The sequence below is a fragment of the Protopterus annectens genome, chromosome 13.part0, assembly GCF_019279795.1.
Source record: "Protopterus annectens isolate FY-2018-M chromosome 13.part0, PAN1.0, whole genome shotgun sequence".
Lineage (NCBI taxonomy): Eukaryota > Metazoa > Chordata > Ceratodontiformes > Protopteridae > Protopterus > Protopterus annectens.
Genome location: NC_056747.1, coordinates 20,934,804 through 20,954,804, shown reverse-complemented (window position 1 = coordinate 20,954,804; position 20,001 = coordinate 20,934,804). Strand labels below are relative to the sequence as shown.

General features: G+C 43.2%; 1 protein-coding gene across 1 annotated transcript in view; it reads left to right on the top strand.

The window, feature by feature from the left end:
* The window catches only part of LOC122817554 (DAP3-binding cell death enhancer 1-like), a 938,516-nt gene extending 918,863 nt beyond the window's left edge, over window positions 1-19,653 (top strand). Inside the window, exon 9 of the mRNA XM_044090591.1 lies at window positions 18,162-19,653. Within this exon, the coding sequence (XP_043946526.1) occupies window positions 18,162-18,454 (293 nt within the window). The 3' untranslated portion in view covers window positions 18,455-19,653. The remainder of the gene's footprint in view (window positions 1-18,161) is intronic.
* The last annotated feature ends 348 nt before the right edge of the window (window positions 19,654-20,001 follow it).

Genomic DNA, 20,001 nt, shown 5'->3' with positions numbered 1-20,001 from the left:
CACAATATGCTGCTAGTTACCAGAAATTACTAAAGAATATAGATGATTTTATGAAAAATAACATTGTGACTAAGCAGAAAAAGCTTATAAGAGACAAAAACGATTATAAAAATAATTGTGTATATGAGGTCGAGAGAAGTGGTGAAGATGTAAATGGGAAAGATAATGTGCAGAAGGTACAAACACAGCAAGGAAATAGTGGGCATATTTATAATGCTGAAAATGACTCTGGGATAAACTATAACAATCATGACTGTTTTTTGGACCAGCAACCTCATGTGTGGAGGTCGGAATGATTAAAAAACAAGAGAAGGGGGTCTCTGGAACCACAACAATGGTTTTTACGAGGGCAGGAACTATTATAACAGGCGTTACCAAGGGCTGAGGCACAACAGACAGTAATAAATGCTTTGACACTTGACCAAACTTTTGATGAGACAGCTTGTGAACTTGCTATAAATTATAATTTTAGTTTAAATAACTTGAATGAACAATTTGATGATATGATGTGTGATGTTTTGAAAAAGCATGCTTTTCTATCTACAATTTTAGTAACATAGAAATACAAGATGTACATTTTAAGTTACTCAGTAAGGGGCTACAATTTGTACCATCGTTTAAAATGGACCTAGCAAAAGTCCTTATCACTTTAAAACTATATACTAGACAACTTAACCTAAGACTGTTTTTTAATGAAAACAACAGAATAATCACTGATACCATGCATACATTAAAAAGAAAAAGCGCATGTTTGCCCCCAACCCGTAAGGAAGTAGATGTATTTGAAAGACTGTGCAAGTTGGAATTTAGGAAAAGTATACAAAGTAATAAACATTTCCTTAATATTAACAATATTTTAAATCAGGAAGAAAGACACACATTAGTTGAGTTGGCTAACAAGGAGTTGAGATGTATGAAGCCAGACAAAGGTGGGGGCATTGTGATTATGAACTATATAGACTATGTATCCAAAATGCATGATATTGTAAATGACATAACAACATACAAGAGAGTTTCAAGAAATGAAATGAACAGGGCATATATGAGAGTGGACCTATACCTATCGGATGCCCTATACCAAGGTGCCTTAGAAGTTAGTGAATTCAAATTTTTAAGTGTTAACCACCCGATAACACCAGTGATTTTTGGGATACCTAAGATCCACAAAGATACTAAGTGTAAGTGCTGCTTGTGCTTTTACATTGTGAAGGGGCTGCGATAAGTATGGGTGTAAGTGTGTGCTTGTGCTTTTACTTTGTGAAGGGGCTGCGATAAGTATGGGTGTAAGTGTGCTGCTCGTGCTTTTACTTTGTGAAGGGGCTGCGATAAGTATGGGTGTATGTGCTGCTTGTGCTTTTACTTTGTGAAGGGGCTGTGATAAGTATGGGTGTATGTGCTGCTTGTGCTTTTACGTTGTGAAGGGGCTGCGATAAGTATGGGTGTATGTGCTGCTTGTGCTTTTACTTTGTGAACAGGCTGCGATAAGTATGGGTGTAAGTGTGCTGCTTGTGCTTTTACTTTGTGAAGGGGCTGCGATAAGTATGGGTGTAAGTGTGTGCTTGTGCTTTTACTTTGTGAAGGGGCTGCGATAAGTATGGGTGTAAGTGTGCTGCTTGTGCTTTTACTTTGTGAAGGGGCTGCGATAAGTATGGGTGTAAGTGTGCTGCTTGTGCTTTTACTTTGTGAAGGGGCTGCGATAAGTATGGGTGTAAGTGCTGCTTGTGCTTTTACTTTGTGAAGGGGCTGCGATAAGTATGGGTGTATGTGCTGCTTGTGCTTTTACTTTGTGAAGGGGCTGCGATAAGTATGGGTGTAAGTGTGCTGCTTGTGCTTTTACTTTGTGAAGGGGCTGCGATAAGTATGGGTGTAAGTGTGCTGCTTGAGCTTTTACTTTGTGAAGGGGCTGCGATAAGTATGGGTGTAGGTGTGCTGCTTGTACTTTTACTTTGTGAAGGGGCTGCGATAAGTATGGGTGTATGTACTGCTTGTGCTTTTACTTTGTGAAGCGGCTGCGATACTTATAGGTGTAAGTGTGTGCTTGTGCTTTTACTTTGTCAAGGGGCTTCGGTAAGTATGAGTTTAAGTGTGCTGCTTGTGCTTTTACTTTGTCAAGGGGCTGCGCTAACTATGGGTGTATGCTGCTTGTGCTTTTACTTTGTCAAGGGGCTGCGATAAGTATGGGTGTAAGTGCTGCTTGTGCTTTTACTTTGTGAAGGGGCTGCGATAAGTATGGGTGTATGTGATGCTTGTACTTATATTTTGTGAAGGGGCTGCGATATTTATGGGTGTATGTGCTACTTGTGCTTTTATTTTGTGAAGGGGCTGCGATATTTATGGGTGTAAGTGTGCTTGTGCTTTTACTTTGTGAAGGGGCTGCGATAAGTATGGGTGTATGTGCTGCTTGAGCTTTTACTTTGTGAAGGGGCTGCGATAAGTGTGGGTGTAAGTGTGCTGCTTGAGCTTTTACTTTGTGAAGGGGCTGTGATAAGTATGGGTGTATGTGCTGCTTGTGCTTTTACTTTGTGAAGGGGCTGCGATAAGTATGGGTGTATGTGCTGCTTGTGCTTTTACTTTGTGAAGGGGCTGCGATAAGTATGGGTGTATGTGCTGCTTGTGCTTTTACTTTGTGAACAGGCTGCTATAAGTATGGGTGTATGTGCTGTTTGTTCTTTTACTTTGTGAAGGGGCTGCGATAAGTATGGGTGTAATTGTGCTCCTTGTGCTTTTACTTTGTGAAGGGGCTGCGATAAGTATGGGTGTATGTGCTGCTTCTTCTTTTACTTTGCAACAGGGCTGCGATAAGTATGGGTGTAAGTCTGCTGCTTGTACTTTTACTTTGTGAAGGGGCTGCGATAAGTATGGGTGTAAGTGTGCTCCTTGTACTTTTACTTTGTGAAGGGGCTGCGATAAGTATGGGTGTAAGTGTGCTGCATCTGCTTTTACTTTGTGAAGGGGCTGCAATAAGTATGGGTGTAAGTGTGCTGCTTGTACTTTTAATTTGTGAAGGGGCTGCTATAAGTATGGGTGTAAGTGTGCTGCTTGTGTATTTACTTTGTGAAGGCGCTACGATAAGTATGGGTGTAAGTGTGCTGCATCTGCTTTTACTTTGTGAAGGGGCTGCGATAAGTATGGGTGTATGTGCTGCTTGTGCTTTTACTTTGTGAAGTGCTGCGATAAGTATGGGTGTATGTGCTACTTGTGCTTTTACTTTGTGAAGGGCTGCGATAAGTATGGGTGTATGTGATGCTTGTGTTTTTACTTTGTGAAGGGGCTGCGATAAGTATGGGTGTAAGTGCTACTTGTGCTTTTACTTTGTGAAGGGCTGCGATAAGTATGGGTGTATGTGCTGCTTGTGCTTTTACTTTGTGAAGGGCTGCGATAAGTATGGGTGTATGTGCTACTTGTGCTTTTACTTTGTGAAGGGGCTGTGATAAGTATAGGTGTATGTACTGCTTGTGCTTTTACTTTGTGAAGGGGCTGCGATAAGTATGGGTGTATGTGCTGCTTGTGCTTTTACTTTGTGAAGGGGCTGCGATAAGTATGGGTGTATGTGCTGCTTGTGGTTTTACTTTGTGAAGGGGCTGTGATAAGTATGGGTGTATGTGCTGCTTGTGCTTTTACTTTGTGAAGGGGCTGCGATAAGTATGGGTGTAAGTGTGCTGCTTGTGCTTTTACTTTGTGAAGGGGCTGCGATAAGTATGGGTGTATGTGCTGCTTCTACTTTTACTTTGTGAAGGGGCTGCGATAAGTATGGGTATAATTGTGCTGCTTGTGCTTTTACTTTGTGAAGGGGCTGCTATAAGTATGGGTGTAAGTGTGCTGCTTGTGCTTTTACATTGTGAAGGGACTGCGATAAGTATGGGTGTAAGTGTGCTGCTTGTACTTTTACTTTGTGAAGGGGCTGCGATAAGTATGGGTGTAAGTGCTGCTTGTGCTTTTACTTTGTGAAGGGGCTGCGATAAGTATGGGTGTAAGTGTGCTGCTTGTGCTTTTACTTTGTGAAGGGGCTGCGATAAGTATGGATGTAAGTGTGCTGCTTGTACTTTTACTTTGTGAAGGGGCTGCGATAAGTATGGGTGTAAGTGCTGCTTGTGCTTTTACTTTGTGAAGGGGCTGCGATAAGTATGGGTGTATGTGCTGCTTCTACTTTTACTTTGTGAAGGGACTGCGATAAGTGTGGGTGTAAGTGTGCTGCATCTGCTTTTACTTTATGAAGGGGCTGCGATAAATTTGGGTGCAAGTGTGCTGCTTGTGCTTTTACATTGTGAAGGGGCTGCGATAATTATGGGTGTATGTGCTGCTTCTACTTTTACTTTGTGAAGGGGCTGCGATAATTATGGGTGTATGTGCTGCTTCTACTTTTACTTTGTGAAGGGGCTGCGATAAGTGTGGGTGTATGTGCTGCTTGTGCTTTTACTTTGTTAAGGTGCTGCGATAAGTATAGGTGTAAGTGTGCTGCTTCTGCTTTTACGTGGTGAAGGGGCTGCGATAAGTATGGGTGTAAGTGCTGCTTGTGCTTTTACTTTGTGAAGGCGCTGTGATAAGTATGGGTGTATGTGCTGCTTGTGCTTTTACTTTAACTTTGTGAAGGGGCTACGATAAGTATAGGTGTAAGTGTGCTTGTGAAGGGGCTGCGATATGTATGGGTATATGTGCTGCCTGTGCTTTTACTTTGTGAAGGGGCTGTGATAAGTATGGGTGTATGTGCTGCTTGTGCTTTTACTTTCTGAAGGGGCTGTTATAAGTATAGGTGTAAGTGTGCTGCTTGTGATTTTATGTTGTGAAGCGGCTGCGATAAGTATGGGTGTATGTGCTCCTTCTGCCTTTACTTTGTGAAGGGGCTGCGATAAGTATGGGTGCATGTGCTGCTTGTGCTTTTACTTTGTGAAGGGGCTGCGATAAGTATGGGTGTATGTGCTGCTTGTGCTTTTACTTTGTGAAGGGGCTGCGATAAGTATGTGTGTAAGTGCTGCTTGTGCTTTTACGTTGTGAAGGGGCTGCGATAAGTATGGGTGTAAGTGCTGCTTGTGCTTTTACGTTGTGAAGGGGCTGCGATAAGTATGGGTGTAAGTGTGCTGCTTGTGCTTTTACTTTGTGAAGGGGCTGCGATAAGTGTGGGTGTATGTGCTGCTTGTGCTTTTACATTGTGAAGGGGCTGCGATAAGTATGGGTGTATGTGCTGCTTGTGCTTTTACTTTCTGAAGGGGCTGTTATAAGTATAGGTGTAAGTGTACTGCTTGTGATTTTATATTGTGAAGGGGCTGCGATAAGTATGGGTGTATGTGCTCCTTGTGCCTTTACTTTGTGAAGGGGCTGTTATAAGTATAGGTGTAAGTGTACTGCTTGTGCTTTTACTTTGTGAAGGGGCTGCGATAAGTATGGGTGTATGTGCTGCTTGTGCTTTTACTTTGTGAAAGAGCTGCGATAAGTATGGGTGTAAGTGCGGCTTGTGCTTTTACTTTGTGAAGGCGCTGTGATAAGTATGGGTGTATGTGCTGCTTGTGCTTTTACTTTAACTTTGTGAAGGGGCTACGATAAGTATAGGTGTAAGTGTGCTTGTGAAGGGGCTGCGATATGTATGGGTATATGTGCTGCCTGTGCTTTTACTTTGTGAAGGGGCTGTGATAAGTATGGGTGTATGTGCTGCTTGTGCTTTTACTTTCTGAAGGGGCTGTTATAAGTATAGGTGTAAGTGTGCTGCTTGTGATTTTATGTTGTGAAGCGGCTGCGATAAGTATGGGTGCATGTGCTCCTTCTGCCTTTACTTTGTGAAGGGGCTGCGATAAGTATGGGTGTATGTGCTGCTTGTGCTTTTACTTTGTGAAGGGGCTGCGATAAGTATGTGTGTAAGTGCTGCTTGTGCTTTTACGTTGTGAAGGGGCTGCGATAAGTATGGGTGTAAGTGCTGCTTGTGCTTTTACGTTGTGAAGGGGCTGCGATAAGTATGGGTGTAAGTGTACTGCTTGTGATTTTATATTGTGAAGGGGCTGCGATAAGTATGGGTGTATGTGCTCCTTGTGCCTTTACTTTGTGAAGGGGCTGTTATAAGTATAGGTGTAAGTGTACTGCTTGTGCTTTTACTTTGTGAAAGAGCTGCGATAAGTATAGGTGTAAGTGTGCTGCTTGTGCTTTTACTTTCTGAAGGGGCTGTTATAAGTATAGGTGTAAGTGTACTGCTTGTGATTTTATATTGTGAAGGGGCTGCGATAAGTATGGGTGTATGTGCTCCTTGTGCCTTTACTTTGTGAAGGGGCTGTTATAAGTATAGGTGTAAGTGTACTGCTTGTGCTTTTACTTTGTGAAAGAGCTGCGATAAGTATAGGTGTATGTACTGCTTGTGCTTTTACTTTGTGAAGGGGCTGCGATAAGTGTGGGTGTAAGTGTGCTCCTTGTGCTTTTACTTTGTGAAGGGGCTGCGATAAGTATGGGTGTATGTGCTGCTTGTGCTTTTACTTTGTGAAGGGGCTGCGATAAGTGTGGGTGTAAGTGTACTGCTTGTGCTTTTACTTTGTGAAGGGGCTGCGATAAGTATGGGTGTAAGTGTGCTGCTCGTGCTTTTACTTTGTGAAGGGGCTGCGATAAGTATGGGTGTAAGTGCTGCTTGTGCTTTTACTTGGTGAAGGGGCTGCGATAAGTATGGGTGTATGTGCTGCTTGTGCTTTTACTTTGTGAAGGGGCTGCGATAAGTATGGGTGCATGTGCTGCTTGTGCTTTTACTTTGTGAAGGGGCTGCGATAAGTATGGGTGTAAGTGTGCTGCTTGTGCTTTTACTTTGTGAAGGGGCTGCGATAAGTATAGGTGTAAGTACTGCTTGTGCTTTTACTTTGTGAAGGGGCTGCGATAAGTATGGGTGTAAGTGTGCTGCTTGTGCTTTTACTTTGTGAAGGGGCTGCGATAAGTATAGGTGTAAGTACTGCTTGTGCTTTTACTTTGTGAAGGGGCTGCGATAAGTATGGGTGCATGTGCTGCTTGTGCTTTTACTTTGTGAAGGGGCTGCGATAAGTATGGGTGTAAGTGTGCTGCTTGTACTTTTACTTTGTGAAGGGGCTGCGATAAGTATAGGTGTATGTGCTGCTTGTGCTTTTACTTTGTGAAGGGGCTGCAATAAGTATGGGTGTAAGTGTGGTACTTGTGCTTTTACTTTGTGAAGGGGCTGCGATAAGTATGGGTGTATGTGCTGCTTGTGCTTTTACTTTGTGAAGGGGCTGCGATAAGTATGGGTGTAAGTGTGCTGCTTGTACTTTCACTTTGTGAAGGGGCTGCTTTAACTATGGGTGTAAGTGTGCTGCTTGTACTTTTACTTTGTGAAGGGGCTGCGATAAGTATGGGTGTATGTGCTGCTTGTGCTTTTACTTTGTGAAGGGGCTGCAATAAGTATGGGTGTAAGTGTGGTACTTGTGCTTTTACTTTGTGAAGGGGCTGCGATAAGTATGGGTGTAAGTGTACTGCTTGTGCTTTTACTTTGTGAAGGGGCTGCGATAAGTATGGGTGTAAGTGTGCTGCTTGTGCTTTTACTTTGTGAAGGGGCTGCGATAAGTATGGGTGTAAGTGTGCTGCTTGTGCTTTTACTTTGTGAAGGGGCTGCGATAAGTATGGGTGTAAGTGTACTGCTTGTGCTTTTACTTTGTGAAGGGGCTGCGATAAGTATGGGTGTATGTGCTGCTTGTGCTTTTACTTTGTGAAGGGGCTGCGATAAGTATGGGTGTATGTACTGCTTGTGCTTTTACTTTGTGAAGGGGCTGCGATAAGTATGGGTGTAAGTGTACTGCTTGTGCTTTTACTTTGTGAAGGGGCTGCGATAAGTATGGGTGTATGTGCTGCTTGTGCTTTTACTTTGTGAAGGGGCTGCGATAAGTATGGGTGTAAGTGTACTGCTTGTGCTTTTACTTTGTGAAGGGGCTGCGATAAGTATGGGTGTATGTGCTGCTTGTGCTTTTACTTTGTGAAGGGGCTGCGATAAGTATGGGTGTAGGTGTGCTGCTTGTGCTTTTACTTTGTGAAGGGGCTGCGATAAGTATGGGTGTAAGTGTGCTGCTTGTGCTTTTACTTTGTGAAGGGGCTGCGATAAGTATGGGTGTAAGTGTGCTGCTTGTGCTTTTACTTTGTGAAGGGGCTGCGATAAGTATGGGTGTAAATGTGCTGCTTGTGATTTTATATTGTGAAGTGGCTGCGATAAGTATGGGTGTAAGTGTACTGCTTGTGCTTTTACTTTGTGAACAGGCTGCGATAAGTATGGGTGTAAGTGTGCTGCTTGCGCTTTTACTTTGGAAAGGGGCTGCGATAAGTATGGGTGTATAGGTTCATAGGTTCATACTAGGCTATCTGCCCTGGGGCAATTATAAGCCTAGCCCGATTCTGTATGGCTTACGCCACCCCTTGATTTGAGTATACTGTGCCCTTTTTAAGGTTTAGTTTACTGTGCCTCTGTCTAATAGTGACACTGGAGTAATCCCTGGGACAAACCTACGATCCCCCATCCACTTATCGCGATTCTTCTTGAAGAGATTCAGTGAGGTGCTCTGGCTCACATGAACTGGAATTCTATTCCAGAGCGAAGGGAGCCTCTGGGTTATGAACCTGTCCCTCCAGCAAGTTCTATTTATTTCTGTGCTGAGGTTCAAGTCCCTCGTGTGGCTCTAAGGGATTTAGATTTACTGAGGTGGAGCATGTCCATTAATTCTGGATTTAACATAGCTTTGTATGTCAGGCATAGATCGCCTTGACGTAGGCGGTATGCAACTGAGTAGAGCTGGAGTTTTTTTAACCAAGCAGCATATGGCATCTGTTTGAGACCCTTGATCCTCTTGGTGAGATACTTTTGGGGTCTTTCTAATTGCTGCAGGTGTCTGGTAAGGGTATGTGCTGCTTGTGCTTTTACTTTGTGAAGGGGCTGCTGTAAGTATGGGTGTATGTGCTGCTTGTGCTTTTACTTTGTGAAGGGGCTGCGATAAGTATGGGTGTAAGTGTGCTGCTTGTGATTTTATATTGTGAAGGGGCTGCGATAAGTATGGGTGTATGTGCTGCTTGTGCTTTTACTTTGTGAAGAGGCTGCGATAAGTATGGGTGTATGTGCTGCTTGTGCTTTTACTTTGTGAAGGGGCTGCGATAAGTATGTGTGTAAGTGCTGCTTGTGCTTTTACTTTGTGAAGGGGCTGCGATAAGTATGGGTGTAAGTGTGCTGCTTGTGATTTTATATTGTGAAGGGGCTGCGATAAGTATGGGTGTAAGTGTGCTGCTTGTGCTTTTACTTTGTGAAGGGGCTGCGATAAGTATGGGTGTAAGTGTGCTGCTTGTGCTTTTACTTTGTGAAGGGGCTGCGATAAGTATGGGTGTATGTGCTGCTTGTGCTTTTACTTTGTGAAGGGGCTGCGATAAGTATGGGTGTAAGTGTGCTGCTTGTGCTTTTACTTTGTGAAGGGGCTGCGATAAGTATGGGTGTATGTGCTGCTTGTGCTTTTACATTGTGAAGGGACTGCGATAAGTATGGGTGTAAGTGTGCTGCTTGTGATTTTATATTGTGAAGGGGCTGCGATAAGTATGGGTGTATGTGCTGCTTGTGCTTTTACTTTGTGAAGGGGCTGCGATAAGTATGGGTGTAAGTGCTGCTTGTGCTTTTACTTGGTGAAGGGGCTGCGATAAGTGTGGGTGTAAGTGTGCTGCTTGTGCTTTTACTTTGTGAAGGGGCTGCGATAAGTATGGGTGTATGTGCTGCTTGTGTTTTTACTTTGTGAAGGGGCTGCGATAAGTATGGGTGTAATTGTGCTCCTTGTGCTTTTACTTTGTGAAGGGGCTGCGATAAGTATGAGTGTAAGTGATGCTTGTGCTTTTACTTTGTGAAGGGGCTGCGATAAGTATGGGTGTAAGTGTTATGCTTGTGCTTTTACTTTGTGAAGGGGCTGCGATAAGTATGGGTGTAAGTGTGCTGCTTGTGCTTTTACTTTGTGAAGGGGCTGCGATAAGTGTGGGTGTATGTGCTGCTTGTGCTTTTACTTTGTGAAGGGGCTGCGATAAGTATGGGTGTAAGTGTACTGCTTGTGATTTTATATTGTGAAGGGGCTGCGATAAGTATGGGTGTAAGTGCTGCTTGTGCTTTTACTTTGTGAAGAGGCTGCGATAAGTATGGTTGTATGTGCTGCTTGTGCTTTTACTTTGTGAAGGGGCTGCGATAAGTGTGGGTGTATGTGCTGCTTGTGCTTTTACTTTGTGATGGGGCTGCTATAAGTATGGGTGTAAGTGTGCTGCTTGTACTTTTACTTTGTGAAGGGGCTGCGATAAGTATGGGTGTAAGTGTGCTGCTTCTACTTTTACTTTGTGAAGGGGCTGCGATAAGTATGTGTGTAAGTGCTGCTTGTGCTTTTACTTTGTGAACAGGCTGCGATAAGTATGGGTGTATGTACTGCTTGTGCTTTTACTTTGTGAAGGGGCTGCGATAAGTATGGGTGTAAGTGTGCTGCTTGTGCTTTTACTTTGTGAAGGGGCTGCGATAAGTATGGGTGTAAGTGTGCTGCTTGTACTTTTACTTTGTGAAGGGGCTGCGATAGGTATGGGTGTATGTGCTGCTTGTGCTTTTACTTTGTGAAGGGGCTGCGATAAGTGTGGGTGTAAGTGTGCTGCTTCTGCTTTTACTTTGTGAAGGGGCTGTGATAAGTATGGGTGTATGTACTGCTTGTGCTTTTACTTTGTGAAGGGGCTGCGATAGGTGTGGGTGTATGTGCTGCTTGTGCTTTTACTTTGTGAAGGGGCTGCGATAAGTATGGGTGTAAGTGTTATGCTTGTGCTTTTACTTTGTGAAGGGGCTGCGGTAAGTATGGGTGTAAGTGTGCTGCTTGTGCTTTTACTTTGTGAAGGGGCTGCGATAAGTATGGGTGTAAGTGTGCTGCTTGTGCTTCTACTTTGTGAAGGGGCTGCGATACGTATGGGTGTAAGTGTACTGCTTGTGATTTTACTTTGTGAAGGGGCTGCGATAAGTATGGGTGTAAGTGTGCTGCTTGTGCTTTTACTTTGTGAAGGGGCTGCGATAAGTATGGGTGTAAGTGTGCTGCTTGTGCTTTTACTTTGTGAAGGGGCTGCGATAAATATAAGTGTGCTGCTTGTGCTTTTACTTTGTGAACAGGCTGCGATAAGTATGGATGTAAGTGTGCTGCTTGTGCTTTTACTTTGTGAAGGGGCTGCGATAAGTATGGGTGTATGTGCTGCTTGTGCTTTTACTTTGTGAAGGGGCTGCGATAAGTATGGGTGTAAGTGTGCTGCTTGTGCTTTTACTTTGTGAAGGGGCTGCGATAAGTATGGGTGTAAGTGTGCTGCTTGTGCTTTTACTTTGTGAAGGGGCTGCGATAAGTATGGGTGTAATTGTGCTTGCGCTTTTACTTTGTGAAGGGGCTGTGATAAGTATGGGTGTATGTGCTGTTTGTGCTTTAATTTGTGAAGGGGCTGCGATAAGTATGGGTGTATGTGCTGCTTGTGCTTTTACTTTGTGAAGGGGCTGCGATAAGTATGGGTGTAAGTGTGCTGCTTGTGCTTTTACTTTGTGAAGGGGCTGCGATAAGTATGGGTGTAAGTGTGCTGCTTGTGCTTTTACTTTGTGAAGGGGCTGCGATAAGTATGGGTGTATGTGCTGCTTGTGCTTTTACTTTGTGAAGGGGCTGCGATAAGTATGGGTGTAAGTGTGCTGCTTGTGCTTTTACTTTGTGAAGGGGCTGCGATAAGTATGGGTGTAAGTGTGCTGCTTGTGCTTTTACTTTGTGAAGGGGCTGCGATAAGTATGGGTGTATGTGCTACTTGTGCTTTTACTTTGTGAAGGGGCTGCGATAAATATGGGTGTATGTGCTGCTTGTGCTTTTACTTTGTGAAAGAGCTGCGATAAGTATGGGTGTAAGTGTGCTGCTTGTACTTTTACTTTGTGAAGGGGCTGTGATAAGTATAGGTGTATGTACTGCTTGTGCTTTTACTTTGTGAAGGGGCTGCGATAAGTATGGGTGTAAGTGTGCTGCTTGTGCTTTTACTTTGTGAAGGGGCTGCGATAAGTATGGGTGTATGTGCTGCTTGTGCTTTTACTTTGTGAAGGGGCTGCGATAAGTATGGGTGTATGTGCTGCTTGTGCTTTTACTTTGTGAAGGGGCTGCGATAAGTATGGGTGTAAGTGTGCTGCTTGTGCTTTTACTTTGTGAAGGGGCTGTGATAAGTATGGGTGTATGTGCTGCTTGTGCTTTTACTTTGTGAAGGGGCTGCGATAAGTATGGGTGTATGTGCTGCTTGTGCTTTTACTTTGTGAAGGGCTGCGATAAGTATGGGTGTAAGTGTTATGCTTGTGCTTTTACTTTGTGAAGGGGCTGCGATAAGTATGGGTGTAAGTGTGCTGCTTGTGCTTTTACTTTGTGAAGGGGCTGCGATAAGTATGGGTGTAAGTGTGCTGCTTGTGCTTTTACTTTGTGAAGGGGCTGCGATAAGTATGGGTGTAAGTGTACTGCTTGTGCTTTTACTTTGTGAAGGGGCTGCGATAAGTATGGGTGTAAGTGTGCTGCTTGTGCTTTTACTTTGTGAAGGGCTGCGATAAGTATGGGTGTAAGTGTGCTGCTTGTGCTTTTACTTTGTGAAGGGGCTGCGATAAGTATGGGTGTATGTGCTGCTTGTGCTTTTACTTTGTGAACAGGCTGCGATAAGTATGGGTGTAAGTGTGCTGCTTGTGCTTTTACTTTGTGAAGGGGCTGCGATAAGTATGGGTGTATGTGCTGCTTGTGCTTTTACTTTGTGAAGGGGCTGCGATAAGTATGGGTGTAAGTGTGCTGCTTGTGCTTTTACTTTGTGAAGGGGCTGCGATAAGTATGGGTGTAAGTGTGCTGCTTGTGCTTTTACTTTGTGAAGGGGCTGCGATAAGTATGGGTGTTAAGTGTGCTTGTGCTTTTACTTTGTGAAGGGGCTGCGATAAGTATGGGTGCATGTGCTGCTTGTGCTTTTACTTTGTGAAGGGCTGCGATAAGTATGGGTGTATGTGCTGCTTGTGCTTTTACTTTGTGAAGGGGCTGCGATAAGTATGGGTGTATGTGCTGCTTGTGCTTTTACTTTGTGAAGGGGCTGCGATAAGTATGGGTGTAAGTGTGCTGCTTGTGCTTTTACTTTGTGAAGGGGCTGCGATAAGTATGGGTGTATGTGCTGCTTGTGCTTTTACTTTGTGAAGGGGCTGCGATAAGTATGGGTGTAAGTGTGCTGCTTGTGCTTTTACTTTGTGAAGGGGCTGCGATAAGTATGGGTGTAAGTGTTATGCTTGTGCTTTTACTTTGTGAAGGGGCTGCGATAAGTATGGGTGTAAGTGTGCTGCTTGTGCTTTTACTTTGTGAAAGGGCTGCAATAAATATAAGTGTGCTGCTTGTGCTTTTACTTTGTGAAGGGGCTGCAATAAGTATGGGTGTAAGTGTACTGCTTGTGCTTTTACTTTGTGAAGGGCTGCGGTAAGTATGGGTGTATGTGCTGCTTGTGCTTTTACTTTGTGAAGGGGCTGCGATAAGTATGGATGTAAGTGTGCTGCTTGTGCTTTTACTTTGTGAAGGGGCTGCGATAAGTATGGGTGTAAGTGTGCTGCTTGTGCTTTTACTTTGTGAAGGGGCTGCGATAAGTATGGGTGTAAGTGTGCTGCTTGTGCTTTTACTTTGTGAAGGGGCTGCGATAAGTATGGATGTAAGTGTGCTGCTTGTGCTTTTACTTTGTGAAGGGGCTGCGATAAGTATGGGTGTAAGTGTGCTGCTTGTGCTTTTACTTTGTGAAGGGGCTGCGATAAGTATGGGTGTAAGTGTGCTGCTTGTGCTTTTACTTTGTGAAGGGGCTGCGATAAGTATGGGTGTAAGTGTTATGCTTGTGCTTTTACTTTGTGAAAGCGCTGCGATAAGTGTGGGTGTAAGTGTGCTGCTTGTGCTTTTACTTTGTGAAAGGGCTGCGATAAATATAAGTGTGCTGCTTGTGCTTTTACTTTGTGAAGGGGCTGCGATAAGTATGGATGTAAGTGTGCTGCTTGTGCTTTTACTTTGTGAAAGGGCTGCGATAAATATAAGTGTGCTGCTTGTGCTTTTACTTGGTGAAGGGGCTGCGATAAGTATGGATGTAAGTGTGCTACTTGTGCTTTTACTTTGTGAAGGGGCTGCGATAAGTATGGGTGTAAGTGTGCTGCTTGTGCTTTTACTTTGTGAAGGGGCTGCGATAAGTATGGGTGTAAGTGTGCTGCTTGTGCTTTTACTTTGTGAAGGGGCTGCGATAAGTATGGATGTAAGTGTGCTGCTTGTGCTTTTACTTTGTGAAGGGGCTGCGATAAGTATGGGTGTAAGTGTGCTGCTTGTGCTTTTACTTTGTGAAGGGGCTGCAATAAGTATGGGTGTAGGTGTGCTGCTTGTGCAGAAGAGGTGAGAACTACCTTTCAACTAACATCCTCAACCAACCCCTACCACTTTTGGCATGTCCATTTCAGTTACAGCATGGGCTTGTTCCTCAGACCACTCACTCACCTCTCCTGATTCAGCTGGTGTAGTCCTTCTGCCACTGTGAAATTAGAGTAAGCCACATCCTGTTCAGCTGTTCCAGTCCGGGACTGGCACTCCAGAAGATTTGTCATAGGGTAACAGCAGGAAGGGACCATTAGACTTGTCAGACATCCCTCACTTGAGGAGATCTTCTTCCTCAGGAACTCCTATAAAGAAAAAATAAACTATTAAACATTGTTTATCACAAGTACGAATTACAGTTAAGAAAGATGGTTGTCTTACCTTAGCAAGGAATGTGTTACAGACTATGAATTTTGGTGTCCAGAACCAATTACAGGTGGACATTGCCTGTAAAGAAATTCTTGAGGATACAGGGTCTGATAATTCTGATTATGATAGATGTAGGGCTTCTTCTGCAGATTCACAAGCCCAATCTTCTGTGGAAAATGTATCAACTCTTTACCCTGCTATGGAGGAATTTTCTTTAAATCCCACCATATCTAGGATGAACAAGGTATTTTTACAGGAACAAATAGATTTTCCCTCTGAACTGAGAAGATATGATATGTTACAAATGGATATTCCTCCTTCCTCGCCCATACCTACTATACCGCCAGCAATGGAGGATGTGTCGAATGTTGCCACTCATTCGTCAGTCTGTAAAATGCAGATTAAATGTATAAAGAGCATCAGACTAATACATTTTTTTCTCTCACCTTGGATCAGATCCAGCAGCCATATCCACTGCTTTGTCTATTGACAATAGGCTGACCTTGAACATTAACCCTTCTGCTTACAAGGAAGGCAAGGTGTTGGAACACGTAGGTAAGACGATGTTTTCTGCCTTTACTTTAGTTTTCAGAATTCTCACTTATGAGGCAGGCACATGCGGAAGTTCATGCTTTGTTAAGTAGACAATTTGGAGGATTTTGATATCACACCTTTTACAGAAGAAAGCTCATTTCTGAATCATACGTTTCTACCTTGGCCCAGGTATCTAAACATGCTTTAAACAGTGTGTATGTTTATGCAGATGCTGTATTTAAGGCCAGTGCTACTATTATAGTGTTGAGAAGATATGCCTGGATACATAACCACAAGTTTGCTGATGAAGTAAAATTTGAAATCTTAGATTCTGCTTTAGACAAGGAGGTGGTGGTTGGCTCTTCTACTGTGTAGGCCGTCAGATGATTTAATGAAAGAGGAAATTGGTTCAGCGATATTTCATGCCCTCCCAATACAATTTTTAAGCCTGCCTTTTTCACTAGAAAGCCTAATAAGCAGTACTAGTCATATTATGGTAGTCAAGGAGCTGTAAAGGGATGGATGGAGGGAAATACCAATAAGAAACAGGGGTCCTTTCAGGAAAAAGGGGACACAAACCAGCAGTACAAGATGACTTTGCCAGCATTCCCCAAAGCCAGTATCTTCACAAACTTATTGCAGAAACTAGTTCTCAACATCCGCCTTTGGCAGAAGATCATCTCAGACTCTTGGCTATTAAAAGTGACTGAGAAGGGTTACAGGTGGTGCTGGATACAAAAACTTCCTTTCGTGGGAATTGATTCCCACCCTCTGAACCAGACAGAGTATTTTCCTTAGGCTTTCCAGTCTTTACTCACCCAAGGAGCCATCAAACCAGTGCCTGCAAATCAAAGAGGAAAAGGCTGTTCCAGAATGTTTCTGGTACTCTTGTAGATCAGTACTAGCTCTTTCATTTCTAAACTTGTATGCAAAATTGCTAAAATTCAAAATGCTGGCCTTGCAGTACCTGATACCCCTCATTCTGCCTATGAGTTATATGATAATACTAGACTTAATCCATGCTTCTTATCACATTTCCATAGCAACAGGCATATGAAGTAGAACCATAAACAACCAAAACAACCATATTTTATGTCCCAACTATGGCTATATACTACAAAAGTAGGGGGCTGGAGGATGGGTTTGGCTGCAGTGTGAGTAGGTGGATGGAGGATTAGTGTGGCTGCAGTGAGAGTAGGAGGATGAAGGATGTGTGTGGCTGCAGTTTGAGTAAGGGGATGGAGGGTGGGTGTAGCTGCATTGTCTGTAGTGGCATGGCTGCAGCGTGAGTAGGGGGCTATAGGGGATGGGTGTTGCTGTAGTGTAAGTAGGGGGAATGGTGGATGGATTTGGCTGCAGTGCAGGTATGGGGTGGAGGATGGGTGTGGCTGCAGTGTGAGTAGGGGGGATAGAGGATGGGTGTGGCTGTAGTGTAAGTAGGGGGAACGGTGGATGGATTTGGCTGCAGTGCGGGTATGGGGTGGAGGATGGGTGTGGCTGCAGTGTGAGTAGGGGGGATAGATGATGGGTGTGGCTGTAGTATAAGTAGGGGGAATGGTGGATGGGTGTGGCTGCAGTGCGAGTAGGTGATGGAGGATGTGTGTGGCTGCAGTGTGAGCAGGGGGGTAGAGGATGGGTGTGGCTGTACTGTAAATAGGGGGAATGGTGGATGGGTGTGACTGCAGTGTGAGTATGGGATGGAGGATGGGTGTGGCTGCAGTGTGAGCAGGGGGGTAGAGGATGGTTTGGCTGTAGTGTAAATAGGGGGAATGGTGGATGGGTGTGACTGCAGTGTGAGTATGGGATGGAGGATGGGTGTAGCTGCAGCGTGAGTAGGGGGATAGAGGATGGGTGTGGCTGCAGTGTGAGTAGGGGATGGAGGGTGGATATGGATACTGCAAGACTGAGGAATTTGAACATGTACTATTATGGGTAAGTGCAACTTAGACAACTCTACTTTCCTGCTCTAATCTCTCAGCATCACCTCTTCCTTCTTTTTTCTCCTTCCTGTAATGCTGTTCCAAAACTGTAAAGCCAACTTGCCTTTTGACTTATGTTGTATGTATTGTGTATATCACATTGCTGTTTGTATTTTGATTATATTCACCCAGGCTGTGACTGAAATTGATCTTGTGTGATCTGTGCAGTTCCGCCATAAACAAACATACATATACATGCACTTAGTACAAATAAATATTTTTCCCAATTTGAAATGTAAATGTGACTGTTTAAATTGTTGAAGTACTTATATTTCTTCTGTGGCAAGCGTTTGGTTTCTCATTGATTTTTGACAGATCTGGCTCATAACTTTCAACTGTCCAGATTTTTGCAGAATGTCCAGATTTGTACCTCATAAAATATGTGGTTTTCTGGCAAATCACTCAGTATTAAAATCACTACATAAGGACATACATTGGAGTTTGAGGCTTTGTATCCGTCAGCAAATGCATGCTAGATAAATCCTGGTATTTTAGCAACTTTTCAAGTTTGTAAGAGCAGTATTTGAAATTTGTCCCTAGTTTAGTCCCTAGTTTTGGGCCTTTGCCCCCCCCCCATTGTTTTGGGCTTTTTCCAGATTTCTTGTGCTAAGAGGTTGAGAGGTATGATTTAGCTTGGTTGTACCCATCCGAAATAACTTTTAGGCTTTACTTTCTTAAGATGAACCTGGTGTTTTAGTGCATGTTTATTCAGTCTGTTTTATGTAAGACTAGTCTTGGAGAGTAATTCACTTGTGTCTTGTGCCATGGTATTCACACTGTAATGACGGTAATACCTACCCCAAGCCTGTTTACTTACCTGCTTTTCCTTTTCCCTCTGTTTTCCTGATATATGGTGCTTTGATGGTTTACTGGCTGTTCACTAAGCTGTTGTGTTTTATATGTTTTCTTGCAGGTTTTGAGAACTGCAACCAGCTTAAAGCAGTGTTGTCCGTCCCATGCCTTTCTACTCTGGAGAGAGTTCCTCACCAGATGCACTTGCCAGGAATGCACTCAGGCATCACTCCATCTGTTTCATCAATGTGTAGCTCTAGTACAGCCCTGCCCCATTCATGGAGCACTGGAAATATGTGCACTTCATCTGCAAGATCTTGGGATATAGTCCAAGGCACCAGCCTCGTGGGAAAAAAGGATCAGACAGTAGCTGAACAGCACTTATCTGCTGGTTGGACTGTTGGTATTGGATGAAATAGATGGATTTTTTTATTACCTCCATTTGGGGAGCATTATTAGAGCACTTCATGGATATAACTTGGATCTAGGGCAGTCACTTGGCTGTTCTTTCATTAGGGTCTAATTTTGCACACTATGGGAATCGTTTATCTGGGACCTAGCAGTGCATTGGTAGTCTTGTAAAAGCATGCACAGTGAATTTTGCACTCTGTATCACCTATTGCTACTGCATGATGTGTGAGGCCACAGTATCAGATGCAGACAGTTGATGCTACATAATCACACTGTTTTGCTCATCTGGTAAATGTTGGCTCCTGAACCGTTCGGTATGGACCACGCTTCTTGCTCTTATTTACTTAAACTATGGCAACTGAAGAACTATCAGTCCTCTTTTTCTTAGCAATTCTTGCTTCATTCTTCATTGGGTATCATTTTTTTCTATAGCATGATTTTATGTAGTCTGCATTTGTTTATTTGTATGTTAAATTAGAAACATTTCATTAAACTAGGATTTACTGCCAGGGTATTTTCAGTTAAGCTTCCAAGGGTTATTTAGGATAAACAGAAAAGCAGCTGCATTACACAAATTGAAGTTAGAGGAAAGGGCCTCAGAGGTGCCTTAGTAAGCATTTCCACTCACTGAAAGAGCTAGCTGCACCTGATCAGACTTGGAATTATTGGTGTGAACTCAGGTATGTACAAGATGGACAAAACAATTATATTGAGGGGTAGGGAGAGTTTTAATATTGCTTCACAGTGAACTGCAGCTCATGCTTTAGGGAGATATTGGACAGGTATTGATTAAACAGTTGTCCTAGCTGTTCATATATCACTTACTACTGACTTTCAAAGATTAAGACTAAAATGTAGTTAGTAAGTGGAAGCCCAATGAAGGAGCTTTCAGTTAGCAGTGAAGGTGATTGAGTCTGGGGTTGTGCCATTGAGGGGTGGGAGATTTACAGAGAGGAGGAGAATAAAAAGTGGAAGGTATGAATTGCACTGAGGTCATACCCAAAGAAATATATGTGTTTGATTTATTTTTATTTGTTAGTGAACTTCTTTTGGAATGATGACTTCTTGTCACCTGTATCTGACTCTCATTTATTAGCAACACGGTTAAGGCACAGACAGCCATATATTTTATTTGCTAGTATTTATTTGTTTCTGTGCAGTCCTGTTTCTTAAAAATTAAAACCACTTTGGCTTAAAAGGACTTTGGTTCTTTCTGTTTGTATGAATCTAGCCATCAAGCATGTAGTCATGTTTCAGTACTCAGTTTTTTCATGGAGAGCTGGAATTTAAGATACCTTTTTTTATTAAACCCAGACACCACCATAAACAACAAAATATCAAATAATTTATCCAGATTTTAGTTTAATGTAAATATTTCTGCTCGCATGGCTACAGAATACATTTCTGAGTGAATAGTTCTTCCTTTTCAAAAACATCAAAATGTCTCAGTAACCCAAGAGAAATGGGAGTCATAAGTAAGTGATGCTGAGAACTAATTCATTTAAAAAATGGGAATAAAGAAGCTGTAGAATTTTCTGATTCAATGTCTA